Source organism: Buteo buteo, chromosome 2 (genome assembly GCF_964188355.1).
Source record: "Buteo buteo chromosome 2, bButBut1.hap1.1, whole genome shotgun sequence".
NCBI classification, from domain to species: Eukaryota; Metazoa; Chordata; class Aves; order Accipitriformes; family Accipitridae; genus Buteo; species Buteo buteo.
Genome location: NC_134172.1, coordinates 68,782,852 through 68,800,214, shown reverse-complemented (window position 1 = coordinate 68,800,214; position 17,363 = coordinate 68,782,852). Strand labels below are relative to the sequence as shown.

Here is a 17,363-nt window from a genome sequence, read left to right as displayed (position 1 = left end):
TGTGTGGTCGCTGATAGTTTGGGCTTTTTTTTCCCCCTTTTCTCCTCCTTCCACACCTTCCTCTCTCCACATTTTCACAAGGACAAGTAACATTCTGTTGGTTAACGCTTATCTTTGCAGGGAAGCTAGTGACTACTTTCAGTATTTCACCACTTCCTGAGTCTGCTTCTTTATAATGTTTCCTTTGCTTCAGGAAGCCATTGTATGTACTCCATGCGTGAGCTGCTCCTCATGTATGGCTTTTGTACGTAAACATAATAGCCAGGAACCAATGAGTGGTTTCTTTCTCTTTCTGAAGAACCTGGGGAAAAAAATTACATATTTAGTATAAAAATTAGCATGCCTGTGGCTGGAGTCATGGTCTTTGACAGCAGCAGTAAGAGCTTTCAGTAGTAATTGGCAGTTGCAGGTGACCATGCACGTTTCATTTCAAACACTGCTCGCTGTGAGACCAGTAAGTTCTGAAAACTCCGAGACTAATAAGTTTCTGTATTTCAAAAACATGTATGAGCTAGTTTGGGAAGTTTGGAGGATTTTTTTGTTTGGGTGTTTTGTGTTGTTTTGTTGTTGTTGTTTCAGGTTTTTTTAGTTCATGTGAAAATGAAAGAGCGCTTGTTTGTGGGCTATTGGATACTGTTTGTTCAACAGTAAAATACTTTGTTTTCAGAACTTTTTTTTTTTTATGTAGTACTCAGCTGTTTCAGGAGGTTTCTTGGTGAACAGCTCTCCGCTGTGGTACAGGTGGACTGAAACAAATGTGGTTGGTCTTCTTGTTGCTTTGTGTATGGAATCTCCCTGAAAGTTGTACTGGGGGTGAGGGGGCCTAAGTGCAGGAACACAGTATGTAGCGTGGTTTTTTTCCGCTAGGAAGTATTTCAGCTGACTCTTATTAGCAGTGTATTTAAGAGGGATGGACCAAGCAGCATTAAGATCCTGAGTCACATATCAGTTTCTTTTTTTTTTTTTTTCTTCTGATAGGATATTCCTAGTATATGTCCAGGCCCACAGAGTCAAGATCTGAACTTCCGATGTTAAAAATGTACAAGTGAGATCAATATTGCCTCCTTCCTCCCAACGAATGTATTCCACATATACTTAAAGGCATAAGGGACGATGATGTTACCTTTTGCAAGGCCTTAGTACATATCCTTCCATACGAGATATTGAACTTTAGTAGGTATGTTCAATAGCTGCAAGACTCTGCAGTGCTGTGTTGGGATTTGACCACCAACATATAGATCCTGAGATGTGTTTCCACCAAGAGCAGCGGTAGATTTGTATGCCCGATCAAATTCTGGTCTCTGTAATTCTCAGTCCTCTTTTGCTATTAGATGCTAATAGTATTCAGTCACGTGGTCAGGTGAAATAAACTTACTTCATAATAAATTTACTTCATACTAAGCCTTGCGTACCTTTAAGCAGTGCTATTTATTCTTCTGTTTCAACACAGCCCAAACTGCCGTAAAATTAAATGTAATGATTTGTCTATTCTTACATATACAGGCAGCTGAAGAAGTTAGATGAAGACAGTTTAACCAAACAACCTGAAGAAGTATTTGATGTATTGGAGAAGCTTGGAGAAGGGTATGTGTTCTATTACAATGTGCCCAATGTATGTTTCTCTAAGAACAAATCTGTGTAATGGGTATGTGTTCGGTAGTCTCTTTTTTCACTTTTGTCATGATCCCATTACTGCAAAGGTATGTACCAACATAGTGACAGTGTTTGGCTAGTAATAGAATAAAGAATTTGTTTCCCAAGGGTAGGATATCTTAATCCAAACAGCTTATGGCTCAGAAGTAGGGAGTTAAAACATTGTTGAAAAATGCCAGTCTGGACTTGATAGGGCTGTGTGGGAACTCAAGAGGTTTTGTAGTTCATCCCTGGTACCTCTTGCAGAAGATCCGCGTGGTGGAAATGAACTGTTGCATTGTGCCACTTGGTAAGGCAGAGCAGCATGGGAACGCTCGGTGAGTGACATGTTTGCCTTAAGCAGATCATTTGAAAAAACTGATTTGTAAATCTGCCTGGCTGGTGTAAGTAAAGAAGCTGGAAATAAGACAGATAATATCTGACAAGAACAAGCAAACCTCTGTGACCAGAGCTGTAGTTCTTACTGATGCTCAGCTGATACTGTATGTTGGAAAAAGAGAGAATTGTATTTGCTGGATTTGTGTAAAAGGCCATTGCAAAGCTACGGGCAGTGTAATGGTGGTTTGCTCTTTTCTGACCATCTCAGTGAGCTGTGACTTATTTGTGGTATTATAGTGTTTAGAAGCTAGTGGACTGATGATTTACATTAAAATACAAAATATTTTTAGCAGAAGGATAGTTAATTTTTTATCTGATGGCTGCACTTGCAAAAAGCAAAACAATAACATTTGCATTTTAAAAATGTTATTGTATTAATTGTTTGTTTAATATCTTGTTTCATAGTTCCTATGGCAGTGTCTTCAAAGCCATTCATAAAGAAACGGGTCAAGTTGTTGCAATTAAACAAGTTCCTGTGGAATCTGACTTGCAGGAGATTATAAAGGAAATATCCATAATGCAGCAATGTGACAGGTAAATGTATACTGCAAAACCCGTTATTGGTATGCAAAGAAAAGTATTGTCTATGATCTGGCATTTAATCAAATAAAAGCCATGATGTTGCCTTAAATGTTTTTTAAAAGGCCGGACTTGTACGATCAAGTTACCTCATATCAACTGAGTCATGCTAACTGACCATTTGGGTAGTGTTAATCCAAGCAAAGGTAAGACAACAAAAATTTAGCTTGCAACAAGAGAGCATTGAGCTAAGTTGAATAACCTTGCACTTGCTGCCAGCAAAGAGCCAAGCGTGTGAGCAGTTACTGCTGATCTCCCCATGCGCCATCACTTGTTGAACAGTGGTAACTTGATTGTGTGCTAGAACAGCAGTTCCCATGCCCAAAGGGTTAATGAATTCTAAACAAGTTTTGGTATGGACATAGAAAACTGTTAGAAGAGGGTTTTTCATTTGTTTGTTTTTAAGTGGCACGTGGATGAGAGCCACTAATGCATGACTGCTCTTGCATGTGCATAATCTACATGCTGTCATCTGCTTGGGTGGCACAATTGTCCTTCCCAGCCATTTTCTGCCTCTGCAGGTTCTAGTGCAGTACATGCTGTCTGCTGATCTGAGCATCCCCAGAATAACTTGCTGGCAGCTCTGCAGGCTGATGGTTGGCTCTCTGGGTTGTCTTTGCATGTTTCTTATGGGAAAAGGTGTTGTACTAACTTAGCTAATGAAGAGCTCATGGGTGCAGAAGACCTCCTCTCAAAGTGTGTCCTAGGCTGAAAGTTTAAAATACACAAATTTCTTCTGATATTATGAATCTAGCCTTAAGAAACACTATCTTGATGGCCTTCAGGCTTGGAAAACCATATAAAATAAATTACATTAGCAATATAAAATTATGGTCCCAGTCATTTACTCTATTGCATTTCACTTGCGCTATCTTTAAATGAAGGTGACTGGTGGCAGACAACAAAATGCAACTTTAAAGTAATTTGTTTGTGAAAAATCTTACTGTATAAGTTGGAAAGCATTACTAGGTGTTTCTTTCTTAAATTTATGTCGTGGTTTAACCCTAGCCAGCAACTAAGTACCACACAGCCACTCACTCACTTCCCCCCCACCCAGTGGGATGGGGGAAGAGGACTGAAAGGAAGAAGGTAAAACTTGTGGGTTGAGATAAGAACAGTTTAGTAGAACGGAAAGGAAGAAACTAATAATGATAATAGTAACAATAATAAAATGACAAGAATAATAATAAAAGAATTGGAATATACAAAACAAGTGATGCACAGTGCAGTTGCTCACCACTCGCTGACCAATGCCCAGTTAGTTCCCGAGCAGTGATTCCCCCCCAGGCCAACTCCCCCCAGTTTATATACTGGGCATGATGTCACGTGGTGTGGAATACCCCTTTGGCCAGTTTGGGTCAGCTGTCCTGGCTGTGTCCTCTCCCAACTTCTTGTGCTCCTCTAGCCTTCTTGCTGGCTAAGCATGAGAAACTGAAAAATCCTTGACTTGGTAGAAACACTACTTAGCAACAACTGAAACCGTCAGTGTGTTATCAGCGTTCTTGTCATACTGAATCCAAAACATAAAACTATACCAGCTACCAAAAAGAAAATTAACTCTATCCCAGCCGAAACCAGGACAATTAAATACTAACTTTGTAAGGCCTAAAAATGACACCTTACAGTTATGAACAGCAGAGGGAGTGAATCACTGGAGCATCACGTTTTCTGTGTGAGCATTAAGGGACACTATGCAGTGTGACTGACTTGCTAGTTCTACAGTTTTTCATTGGAAAATGTTCAGCAGAGAATAGATTAAGTGCACTTTTGTTCCTTAGCTCCGTTCCCATAAAATCAGAAACAATCTTTCTGTTAGTTTTCTGCTTTATCTTTTCCAGAGGACAGATGGTTATTCTGACCAATATACTTTACTATGTTGTTTGCTTTTTGGGCAGCCAGAGAGCTGACTGTGAGAGACAGTCTTAGGTTGTACTGGATTCCTAAAATACATCCTGGACTAAATTGTAGAAACAAGCAGGTGCATGTAGTAGTCAGGGAACATTCCTCTTAACATTATAGCTATTTTCCAGCAAACTTTGGACCTTATTTAATATTTCCATTTGGTTGCAAATGCTCTGCAGCAGCTTTACCAGGGACTGCCATGGTTTGTTTCTCATTCCCTTGTCCTGCCTTCTTGCTTGCCACAGCACTGACCTTGTTGTAATCTGATTCAGGGAGCTAAACCGGATTGAAGGCTAATTGCTCTTTATGTCTATAGGATTTATTTTCAGACAGTTTAGCTCCCTGAACTGGCTTACTGGCAGGTCAGATGAGCACTGCTGTGGGGAAGAGGCTTGGCAGGACTGCAGTAGCCCTGTGCGAGTTCAGACTGTTTTGGATCAGGGTTTCACTGGTACTTCAACTCTGAATTTCTAAAACTTAGGGACTCTGTGGTGCATTTTGCATATTCAGTTATGTTGGTTACTGGTATTTGACCCTTTGTTTTATTCTCCTTTTTTCACATTTCATAGTCCTCATGTGGTGAAATATTATGGCAGCTATTTTAAGAACACAGACCTGTGGATAGTCATGGAATACTGCGGCGCTGGATCTGTGTCTGATATTATTCGATTACGAAATAAAACTGTACGTCCTTTCTCCTTTGAATGTATAATGGGAAATATGGGTGTCCAGCAGCTCAAGGAAGCTGAGTAGTGGGGGCATAATTCTCACGGTGTTCAATGCCTGACACAACTGTTGGCCATAACTTGAGATGCAAGTCCTTTGTTCCTCTGAAAATGAGAAAACTGATTGCATTACCCAGATAACCAAAACTTGATCAATGTAATCGGTGGAGCAGATTTTGGTTTGTTGGCTTTCCTGAAAACCTGGACTGATTCTGAATAACAGACTCTACTTTGTCTTACTTTGGTTATTGCAGGATAAGAATTACTAGCTGAGAAAGGGTTTTGTTATATGAAATAGGGTACGTGTGTATACGTATGCTAGTTGTAATCTAATTCTACTACATAATGCTGTAAGTTGCTAAGTAATTTCTCATTAGTACGGCAACCTTTAGTGAAGGGAATTAAATGGCAGTTAGAGAATCTCAGAAAAACAGACTGAAACGCAATAGTGTTACATCTCAGCAACTGCTAGATTGGCAGTAACTCTTCTTTTCTTTAGCTCACAGAAGAGGAAATTGCTACAATAGTGCAATCAACACTGAAAGGACTAGAGTACCTGCATTTCATGAGGAAAATACATAGGGACATCAAAGCTGGAAATATATTGCTAAATACAGAGGGACATGCTAAACTTGCAGATTTTGGAGTGGCAGGACAACTTACAGTAAGTAAAACCAAGATGGTTGCATACACCTCACTTTATCTTTTAAACCTGCATGCGAGTGTGATGTGCTTGTGCAGACTTTGAGAAATTGTTCTAAACTGGTTTTTAGCACTTTACATCAACATAATGAGATACTAAAACAACAACGCATTAGAGCAGAGCTTCCTCTGTGGAAGCCACTGTACCTAAGTAATGGTTTGCAATAGCATTTACTGTTTTATTCAGGATATTTGTAACTTCTGTACGCACATTTCAATTCCTCTTTGCAGTCCTCCGTATCCCAGTCTTGCTGAATCTAATAATGCGTGTGCGTGCAAGTGGAAGATAATTAGGATGATAATTCATTAATGAATGTTTGTGGCTAATACAGTTGCCATTGTCTGGATCTTTATCCTGCTCTTCTTCTCAGGACACCATGGCAAAGCGGAACACCGTTATAGGGACCCCATTTTGGATGGCTCCAGAAGTGATTCAAGAAATTGGGTATAATTGTGTTGCAGACATCTGGTCTCTGGGAATCACTGCAATAGAAATGGCTGAAGGCAAACCACCATATGCAGATATTCATCCTATGAGGGTAAGGACTGTGGCCTTTTAAAACGTATTGCTGTATGTAAAGGTCTTGCTACTATAGCTGTTTGAATAATATAGCAACATGTCATCTTGCTTTTAATTTAGAGTAAATGATTTGTTTTCTGTCAGTTCTTTGTACTGTTGATTAAATGAAAAACAAGTCTTTGAGAAGGAGAATCTGCAAGGGAAGGAAAATCTCGATCGTCTTCTGTTAAGACATAGCTGAAGCTCCCTGTGTTGGGTGTGACGAAACATATTTTCAGCTGTATTATCCAAAGTGATTTTTTTAAATTTTTTTTATGCAAGCACAAATTTTTAAGACTTAAAAATGGCAGATTCACACCTTTGGGGGCACATAATGCCTCAGACAGAAGTGTCAGCACCTGGTGAGAAAAGTCTGATTTCTTGCTACTTGATCCCTCTGAGCAAATTTGTGTATAATATTGGCACAAAAGAAGCAGCAAACTTGAAATGTCTGTCATTCTTTAGTACCGGTGTATGTTTGTGTGTATTTATGTTGTATTGTTGAAAAGCTTTAAACTTTGTTTGGAAATCTGGAATATTCTTCTGTTTTCAGGCAATTTTCATGATTCCTACCAATCCGCCTCCAACATTCCGGAAACCAGAGCTCTGGTCAGACAATTTTACGGACTTTGTAAAACAGTGTCTTGTTAAGAGCCCGGAGCAGCGTGCCACTGCAACACAGCTTCTGCAGGTCTGCCTTTTCTTACAAGAATGTAAGCTCTAGAGAAGGCTTGCTAGGGTAGGCAGTGCTGTGTGTCTGTTGAGATGTTGGTTTAATTTCTTGCTGCTCCTGCTCTCTACAAATTTTACTTTTTCATACCTCACTTAAAAAATCTTACACTCAACTTCAACTTTTCAGTTCTTCTCTAAGAACCAGTCTAACTTCAACTTCTTATCTTTGTCATCTCTGGGTTGTTTTTTTGTTTGTTTGGCTTTTGGAGTTGTCTGGGGTTTTTTACTTAAAAATTCTCACCAGCACTGCCAAGAAACTGCCTCTTGAAACACTAAAAAGGGGAGGTTAAATGAAAGTGATTGCTCTGAATGGTCTAGGCATGGTGATGATCTGTATAATTGGTTCTCGACAGTTAAGCTGCTAAAGAAAGAAATAGAGTTGTGGGAGGGGAATGAGCCCAAGGTCTCACAGCAGTAGTGCCTTTGGAGCATGATGTTGTTTGGAGGGTGGGAGGTCTCCCTCCTGTGTCAGACAGAAGTATTGGATTTTTATTTTAATAATGTATTGAGTTAAACCTTAATTTTGATTGGAGGTAGGCCATAGTAACAGTGTTTTACTGTTGTGTCTCAGTTTGGATGCAGTGCTTATTTGTTTTTAAAATACTTTTCAGCATCCATTTGTTAAAAGTGCCAAAGGAGTGTCAATTCTGCGAGACTTGATTAATGAAGCAATGGATATCAAGCTGAAACGTCAAGAGGCGCAACAGCGTGAACTAGATCAGGATGATGAAGAAAATTCAGTGAGTATTTAATAGCAACAAAGTCCAAACTCTTGCTCCTTTCATAAGGCTTAGCTGCTTTGCTTTTTGTTTTTGCGATATTTTGTCCAATTGCCTGGGGATTTGACTTAGTTCTCGAGTTTTCTACTTTATGACTGCTTAACCTGATGCTTGGTTCCTGCTCAATCTTTTTATTTCAGTGCGATAGCCAGCATGTATGGCTTACCGTTTAGCTTATAGTGTAGCTTGAGACCTGTGACTGAATAGGTCTACAAAGTAGTGTATGCAAAAGACTTGGTACGTTTTCCCAGTTTGATTATATTATTTATGCAGTAATGAGACTTCTTCATTGTAGATTCAGGTCTTAGACTGCTCTCTTAGTATGAAATAATAATATCATCTGTGATGCACTATGATATAAGTATGTTGTGTTGTTTTACTATTGTTGTGCTTTAGAACCCCCCTTATAGAAACTTTCTACTACACAAGAACAACCGACAGAAACCTGAGGTGAGGGCATGACAAGCGTTCAGGGGATTGCTGTGAATTTAAGTTCGGGCTCCTTGTTTTAGTGGTTACAGCATGTGAATATGGAAAGCATGTTGAAAGCTGTTCTTTGAGCCTCTGCCTGCTTCAACCTGAATAAATGAAATGGGCAACAAAAGGCATCATATGCCAGTCCTTTTCAGAGGTTAGACTTGAATAGCATGGTCCACACTGTCTGTGCGGAAGACATTGTTCATCTAGTTTTCCAGTTTAGGACCACCTATTTATTCAGTGTGGAAGTAACTTTATTGGTTGTGGTGCCATGATGTTGACTCTAAGAGTATTGTCCCTACCCTCTCCATTTCTGACTGATCTGGAGTCACATTGGTGAGAGATGGTGTCTATGTAGTGGAGCTAAATGGTCTCCGTCACTGTGTATGTTTTTCCCAAAGCTTCTCTACTCTGTGTCTGCCAGCAGAAAAGGATTCCCAAGCACTTCCCAAGTGCTGTGGAAATTTCTGCTGTAGTCTTTTGTTAAATGATGTGTAGCTAACAAATTTATTACTTCCTCTCACCCACTCATCTCCACATAAAATTAATTTTCCTCCATTAACATCTTGTGTAGTGTTCTCCTCCTTTTGCTATTGGTTTTGAGGTTGGGAAGTAAATTATATAGACACCCTTGACAGAACAGATAAAATGTATGGAACACCAGAATGTGGAGTGGTGGTGTTCTTTCCTTCAGTGACATGGAGATGGAGTATTACAGCTTGATGTGCGAAACCTGTGTTTTGCCTCTTAACACTAATGCAGATCAGTAAGCCCATAGTCACATGTAAAGAACTGCAGACTTTGTCCTTGTAACAAAACATGAGCATCTCATCCAAGGTGAGATGCCTTGAAACTCTGCTGTAAACCTGGAAAGTGACTTCTGTTCTTGTGGTTTGAATAGCTGGTCCACATTTCCAAGAAACTAAATAGATTGTGGAAATTTTGACCTTGTTCTTCATGAAATCCTGGTCACAATACATACTTGGTGAAGCACATGCCACTTAATGAAACTACTACCTCTGGCTAACATAATTACCTGCCAGGAAGGTGTCCTATCAGAATTTGTTTCAGGAGCTTGTGTTTTCCTGCAGAGTCTGTCTCATGAGCCTTGACAACAATAATTCAAAGTTCTATAATATTAGTACCTGTTAACAAATGGAAAGATAAGAAATAATTTTAATCTGAAAAAAATGACTAGACTTTGATAATTTATTTCAATCCTTATTTTAGGGATTTGCAAATTCAGTTCATTTTTCTTCAGTGCTTCTGAAGTTTGTAGCAAGTAAAACTACCTAAATGTTAAAGACAGATTCCTAAAAAACAGGGTGATCATTTTTCTTCAGTGCCACATGCACTCCAGACTTAGACCTGTTGCTGTCTAATAACTAATGACTCCTCAGTGAACTGTACCACTTGAGATAGGGGGTTTAGATCAGTGGTTAAAACTGCCAACATGAGTAGAAACATTAATGACTGGATGAGTATTGTAATCTACTCTTACAGACAGGTCACCAGGTCAGAAATGAGATGCAACTTGCATTGAGAAGCTTCTGCTGATTATTTATCTGTTCTCTTATTTATCATGTTGGCAGAAAAGTATGAAGACTTTTCATTACCTGTTTGGAGATGACAGGGAGAGAACTAAGTGCATAAACCAAAATGTCGCTTCTATGTGTATTTGTGAAAAACTCTGAATTAAAAAGACTTGCTAGTGTCCTTGAATACAGACATTCTTCATGGGACTTCACCACAGTCAGTAAAAATGTATTTACGGCATCCTTGTACAGGAAGAAGATGAAACCGATTCAGGTACCATGGTGAGGGCGAGTGGAGATGAAACTGGTACCATAAGAGCTGTCAACACGATGAGTGATGGAGCCAACACAATGATAGAACACGATGGCACCTTGGAATCCCAGTTGGGTACTATGGTCATAAACACAGAAGAGGAAGAGGAGGAGGGCACCATGAAAAGTAAGACAACATCTTTAACTTCTAGAATATTACTTAGGACCTAATGTGAGCTATGATATGTATTCCTAACCTGCTTTGATAGTTTTGGTAGCTTATTGTGATGTCTTTTGGTTGTAGGGAGCTAAAACTCTTAAGGCCAATGCCCTCTGGCAATAGAGAAGAGACACCCTTTCTAGGTTGAAGTTTCAAGCCATTCTTTTTAGTCTTGCCCTGGGTATAGCTGATGAGTTGTGCACAATTTCCGCAAGGTTCTGTGCTGATCAAATTAGATCTGATTCTAGCTAGTATGGGGTTTTTTATTGGTTCTTTTTTGTCTGTTTTGTCTTTTTTTGCAGAATGTAGAGGAGGGAGACTCTAGCATAGGGTTAATCAAAAAAATTGTGTTGCTTTAGAAGGTGATCTGGCTGTAACTTGGCATCTGAAAGCAGCAAGTCTATTTCAGAACTGATGCATCAAATTAAGGGCTACATTATGAAATGACAAATACCTTGCACGTTCCAAGCACAGCAAGGCACGCAGTGGGAGGAGCTAGCATCTCTCTAGACTTGTGTGTTTCTTTAGTGTTACTTTAATCACTAAGGACAAATGAATAAACTGTGTGTTGTTCTTCTGAGACATTCAAGTTGAGATCTGTTCCGCCCTAAAATAGAAAAGCTTACTAAAACTGCAAACCTTGTCATAGGATGTAAGATTTGAAATGATGTGACTTTGATCTCTGATAGTCTGTGGAAGACCTCACAGCTTGAGCTGGAAAAGGGTTAAAAATGTTTCTTTGATTAAAGAAATGGCAGGGAGAGCCTCCCTGGACACGTATGACTAGAAGAAAAAGAATCTTTTCTCAATTATGGATTCTCATAGAAATCCTTTCCCACTGATTGGGTAGTCTCAACAGTATTGAGGCAGAGGCACTCATAGATGACTCAGCTGGCTAGCATAGATGTTTGCTTAAGGACTGAGGAAAATGCTGAGTGAGGGCTCAGTAGTAAAATATGACCATTGTAGGCAAGGCTTATTCTTTTGGCTCTGCACTGCTTCCAAAGACATCTTTGGCCATCTGATTTTGAACCTTTAGCTATTGTCGGAGAGGAAAAAATTCTCAACAGGAGTTTGGAAAAATCCTTTTCCCAGGAATTTCTGTGTTGAAAGCTTCTTCCATGTGGGAGTCCTCTAGAGCTTGTGGAAAGATACCAGTTTTGAGAGTGAAATTTCAGCAGAACCTGTTTAAAAAGTTTTCCAAACACTGATTTAGCACATTAAAAAAACAGAGGTGTCGGCCCACGTAGCAGCTTGTAGCAACAAAGACGATGGAGTAATGCCATTGGGTTTTGTGGAACAAGGTAGCTCTAGCAAGGGGACAGGTGGATGCTTAGAGTACCTAAAAGGTCACCCAAAGAGTGGGATGTGTTAACAGCCGTAAATAAACCTAGTGAAGTTGCAGTTTCTTTACAAATTCTAGAGGTTCTAGACAAAGTGGTTAGTTTCTCATCATCAGTGTGTATTGTTCCAATTCATGATTCACAATAATGGAGGTTTTACTGTCTGGGGTGCTCCTGCACTGGCTACTAAAGGTGCATAAGTAAAGTGCCTCTTCAGTTTATCTTCCTGTGTTTATCTTCCTGCTTATCTTCTCACAATCTTTTTAACCTTGCAGCGCTTGTAACTCAAAAGCATCGAATGCTCTCTATGAAGTAGTGTACAGAGTTTTGAGGCAATGCCTTTGATAATACCTCTTTTGCAAGGACATACTCTCATTTAGAGTAAAATCAGTTATGAGGATATAGCAGTGTCCTTAATATAGTGTAGTTTCTAACCTCAAGAGGGAGCTCCAGAACAAGCTCTTAGGAGCTCTAGATCTCTGTGACTAGAAAGTCGAGTTGTCTTTTAACCCCCCCTTAGACTTCAGACTTCTTAAAAACGCTTTGTTCTTCAACTGCCGCTGTGTAACAGTATTCAAAGCTGAGTATGCGGCAGAAGTGCTTGAGCAGCTCTGCCTTCTGGAGAAAGCATTTTGAGATCCTGGGTGCAAGTGGTGGTTGGCACTGGTACTGCTTTCACATCGATGGGTTTCACACAGTAGTATCTAGTGAAACAGAGCTGCACTCAGCACTCTCTGCTGCAGGTTGTGCTGCATTTTAATAACTTGTACCTTGATTCCAAGAAATCTGATGTTAATAACAATTATTGTACCAGACTAAACTTAACTTTTCCTTAACATGTTATTTTCCTCCTTACCCGGTAGCATAATTCTGAAATTCTGGCTGCTGCACAGAACAGTTGTGCTTGCTTCTTGGACACACTGCAAGGCAGTGTCTTTGAGCGGCTTACCCTTCATGTGAATTGTGTATAGCTCTGTTTTCCAGCTTGCTGTTTCCATATTCATGTTCTCATAACATTCAGTTAAATTGATTTAACTGTAAAGCTCATCGGTCTGCTGCAGAACTCTCTGGAGCAAGGTCTTTTTGGAATCTTAAATATAAATGTAATAATGCTGTTTGGAAACCACTGAGTTTGAAGAAGCTTCATTGATTCATATTCTTAAAGATGTCTATATTTCATTTGGCAGCTTGTGTTATGACTCACAATAAAACCTGTTTTAAGTCAATAAAAAAGTTCTGATTTTTCTTGCATGGCATTAGTAGGAGAATTTAGCTTCCCTAGGTGTCTTGGGCTTTTTAACTGCAGGCTTCTGAGCTTGTGTCCTAGCCCTTACTTCTAATTTAAAAAATTAAATCTGTGTATTCACCAGTTTTTGGGTTGGTTTTCTTTCTTTTTAATCTAAAAAGTGTTTATAGGACATTGAAATACAATGCTTTAGGTAAGATTGTCTTCAAAATCTCTAGCAAGCAACTTCCAATAACCTTGAAAGCGATTCTTATGTAGATCGGTTCATGACTTTTCAGGCTCAGAGGAAAAGCATTTTTAAATTCCAGTATTTTACATTGTAGGGGAGGTTTTGTTTTGTAGTCAATTGAGCTGTAATTCTGTTTGCTTAAATTCTTTCCATTTGCTTGGCTTTTTTCTGGGCATTCAATATAAATACTCAGGCAACATTAAAAATGTCACTATGATATTCTCTTATGCATTTTGAAAGCACTCAAGTGATTGCCTGAAACCACAGATACTAAACTGTGCTGTGACACGTTTTACTTATAAATCGATTGCTAACAGATTACTTATGGATTGCAGTTAAACTATTCCAGGAAAACTTTGGAAGTAGCTGAAGAACTATAGATGAACAATGATTTGTAATAACAGACATTTCCATTGTGCTTGAGAGCTGGAATAACTTTTGAACTGTTAATATGTCTGAAATAATATTTTAAAAAATTTTCTATGAGAGAATATATAGTGCTAGTAAACAGTGCAGCATTTTTCACTCTCTTTTTTTGCTTTTTCTGCTTTATTTGCTGTGTAGGTCTTTAGAAAGTGGAAACTTGGCATGAGTTTGTCTCTTCGATTTAAAGAGTGGAACATAATTTTATAATAAAGCAGATAAACATATTGCCTTCCTTGGACACTGCAATACAATCAGATCCAAGTGAAATAGGATCTAGTTTGTCTAGTACTATAATCTGTCCTATTTCCTATGTTAAAGTGCCTCTTGCTTGTTTAAGCACCAAATAAAATGACACTGGAGAATGTAGAACTGCCAACAGTGGCATGAGTTGGGCTGTCTGGTTTTTGGGTCAAAATGAATAAGGGATCTGGAGTTGGTGGAAGAATTGTGGGTGTGGGGTTTTTGTTAATGTGGCACACATTCAGTAGAGCATCTGGGGCAGAGGTAGACCAGAAGCTCTAATAACGCTGTTGCCTCTACCTTGATAATGTAATGTGCAGGTAAACATTTTTAATAGCTGGTGAATGTGTAAAATAAAAAATTGTAGGCTTCATTCTTATAATATAGTTAGGCGTGGTTTGGGTTTTGTTATGCTTTTACCATGCACGCACTGCTAAGCATGGTTGTGTCCTTTTAAAAACAACTTCCCCTTTTGAGGGGAGATTGAGTTTCACTAGCAGATTAAATGAGCTAAGATGCAAACTTGGCAATTTGCTATTAGAAAAATGATTCAGAGTAAGCTTGTTAGTCTTGGTGGCTTTGTGAGACATCCAGTGGGTGACACTTAAACCTGAACCAGAGAAGTGTTACTGCCAAGACTCGGGAAACCTTTTTTCCCCCACTAATGAACCTGTGATTTTTCATGTGAAGCAATGACTGTAAAAGCTGTAATGTGAACAGCAGAATGAATATGGATGGCAGAAGGTTTATGTGACTGCATTAATATTATAATTTAATAAAGTATTACTGGTATGTAGCTGAGGTGTAGCTATAGGTGGTGTAATATCAGTAGTTGTCCAAAAAGTGCAGATGCATGTTATCCAAATAGCTGATGCAGGTACTGTAGAGAATAGCTCCGCATCTTGCCGGGATTTACATCATGTGTGCGTCAAAGCTATTTGGATGTGTTTTGCCTCTGGTTTTCTCCATAGACAATAGCTCTTCATAAGCAGCTTCCGACTACTTAGTGTTATTAAGGTCCAGTGGTACAGTTCTATGTTTAAAATAAATTGGTCCATTTAGGCATAATTGGACCATAAAACACTCTTAGCGTTATGCATTTAAATAACACTGTTTATAGAAATACCTACATTGATTAAATTCTTCTCAAACTGTAAGAAGCATTGCACTGCCACTCTTGAGGTGTGGAGAATACAAGTCTTCACAGATAAGTCTTCCAGTTGTGTTACTTTTTGACTTTTTATCTTAATAGCAGCCTTGCTGGCAAACTTGACATAAACAGTGGCCAGCACAGTTTGTTTAAGAATATCAAGTTGTGCGGAAATGCAGACAGTATTTTTGAGCAATGGGAGGAGTTTTATATGCTGTCATTTTGTTGTGGGGGTTTTGCTGTGGGTTTTGTGTTTTCTGCTTGAATAGTGGTAGGCTAGTGGACATCTGTGCAGTGGGCTAGCAGTTGAAGTAGTGGTTCTGTGCAGAATGAAGCATGAAGAAAAGTTAAGTTTGGGATCTAAGTTGGATGCCTGTCCACCTTTGGTTGTCCTGACAAAGCTTTGACAAAGCTTTAGTGCTAAGACAAAGTTAATAATCTGTTTATATTTTCAGAGACATTGAAATTGGAAAAAAGAGATGTATGTGTTTAACACAGGTATTTTTGTTGTTCCTAACACTTTATTATTAAGAGCTCCTGCATTTGTGATGATGGGGGATGGAAAGTAGGGAGATTTTTTTTTTTTTCTTGGACAGAAGCATTGCCTTCAGGAAGATGGGAAGTATGACAAACAGAGTCCTGAATAGCTAGCATACAGGAGGCAGTATGTTTCAGGAGACTCAATCAAGAGACAGAGTAGTAGAAAATCACTTAGTAAGTATATCTCTGTCCCGCATGCATGCATATATTTGCACTTACAGGCAAACTGTAACCTACCTGTCTCTTCTAAGAATAAATTCACTTCCTACTGGATCAAAATAAAACCTGGAGAAAGCTTTTCTCCTGAGCAGGAATGAGGAAAACTATAAACTCTTAAATTCCTTAATTGCAGAAGTTTAAAACCAAATTTATTTTTACCAGCAGATTTTCAAGCTTCAGGAGAAAAGTGTTCATTGCCTTGTTTTCTATTCTCTCTAGATAAGCAAATGAGTTTCCGGGTTATGAATAGAAAGGGTGTTAGCAAATGCTTACGTGGTTATATGCCACTGGGGGAGCCTGAGCTGTTCCTCACAGCATGCTGGACTTGAAGACTGCATCCCTGGTTGCTTCTCATTAAGACTTATCAGAACCTGAGCCGGATGATGCAGGATATGAAATGTTCACTTCTTGCTTGATGCGCCTTCGTATCTCGCTGCCTGTGTCACATACTGTGGTTACTGGACTAAATTGGCAATTCAGCTAATGAGGTAAAAAACATAAGGTGTCCACTTGACATGAAAATTGAAAAATGGAGGAAAATTTGTGATGGAGGAAGCAAGCTGCTATATATTTATAATCTTTTCTGAGTTTTTATGTAAAAAATCCAAAAGGAGGTAACCTGGTCTTAAACAGCTTTCATTACTGTGAGGATTTCCTCCTCTTTCAGAAAGTCCTCCCTTGTATATACCACAGCTTTTGATGAGTGTTGGTACTCTTCTCCTTAGGTAACTTTGATGTCTTATATTCATTAAAAGAGATTGGTTACGATTTGATTTTTATGGTCATTTAGGAGCTCCTTAATAGCAGGACCTGTCAGGTATGTTCTGCTTTGATTTAGTCTGAGATAGGCCATAATTATGGGAAGACTTGTCGTCATAAGCTTCAATAGATATGAAGTGTTATGTGGTCTGCTTTTAATGTGAGGAAATCTCAGCTTGTGTTGCCATGGGGTGAATTCATTAATGATGGAGCACTTTTTGCTCTGGTTGAATAAATTGGCATCTCTGCTCTACTGCATAAAATGACTCAGTCCTGTTCATGCTATACAAATTATGCTGTCCAGCTGCTGAAGTTCAGCTGTGATCTCTAAGAAATAGCCTGAAGCAAATAAAATTGCAATTCCATTTGAAATTTAATATTAATGAAGTGTTGCTTGCACATAATCATCAGGCACTGTTTTGTGCATCCTAAATACGTGTACATTTTCAATCTTAAAGTTACATAATTCAATCTGAAGCAGGCAGAAGCTTACTGAGACTACTGGGGACTAAGCCTGTTACGTGAGGAGTCAGTGAAAGGTCTATGCTTATTTAGACCACTAAAATGAAAGATGACATTGGATATGACAACTCCTAAAAACAAAACAAAAAATTAAAAAAGGGCAAGGAGGGAAGGTGAACACTGTAGAGGATGATGGTTTAAATGCCGAAGAGCTGAGGTGTGCTCAAGAACAAGTGCATATACACTGGGTGCCCAT

The 17,363-nt window shown here is 39.0% G+C and overlaps 1 protein-coding gene across 2 annotated transcripts in view; it reads left to right on the top strand.

The window, feature by feature from the left end:
* STK4 (serine/threonine kinase 4) overlaps positions 1-17,363 on the top strand; it is a 49,195-nt gene that overhangs the window by 1,364 nt on the left and 30,468 nt on the right. Inside the window, exons 1-9 of one of the 2 annotated variants that reach the window (XM_075018383.1) lie at positions 1,504-1,584; positions 1,900-1,970; positions 2,437-2,565; positions 5,082-5,196; positions 5,737-5,901; positions 6,311-6,478; positions 7,052-7,189; positions 7,842-7,970; positions 10,274-10,460. In XM_075018383.1, coding sequence (XP_074874484.1) covers positions 1,918-1,970; positions 2,437-2,565; positions 5,082-5,196; positions 5,737-5,901; positions 6,311-6,478; positions 7,052-7,189; positions 7,842-7,970; positions 10,274-10,460 — 1,084 coding nt within the window. In that variant the 5' untranslated portion in view covers positions 1,504-1,584; positions 1,900-1,917. Of the gene's footprint in view, positions 1-1,503; positions 1,585-1,899; positions 1,971-2,436; positions 2,566-5,081; positions 5,197-5,736; positions 5,902-6,310; positions 6,479-7,051; positions 7,190-7,841; positions 7,971-10,273; positions 10,461-17,363 lie in introns of those variants that run through there. The other variant, XM_075018373.1, reaches the window with a different exon arrangement.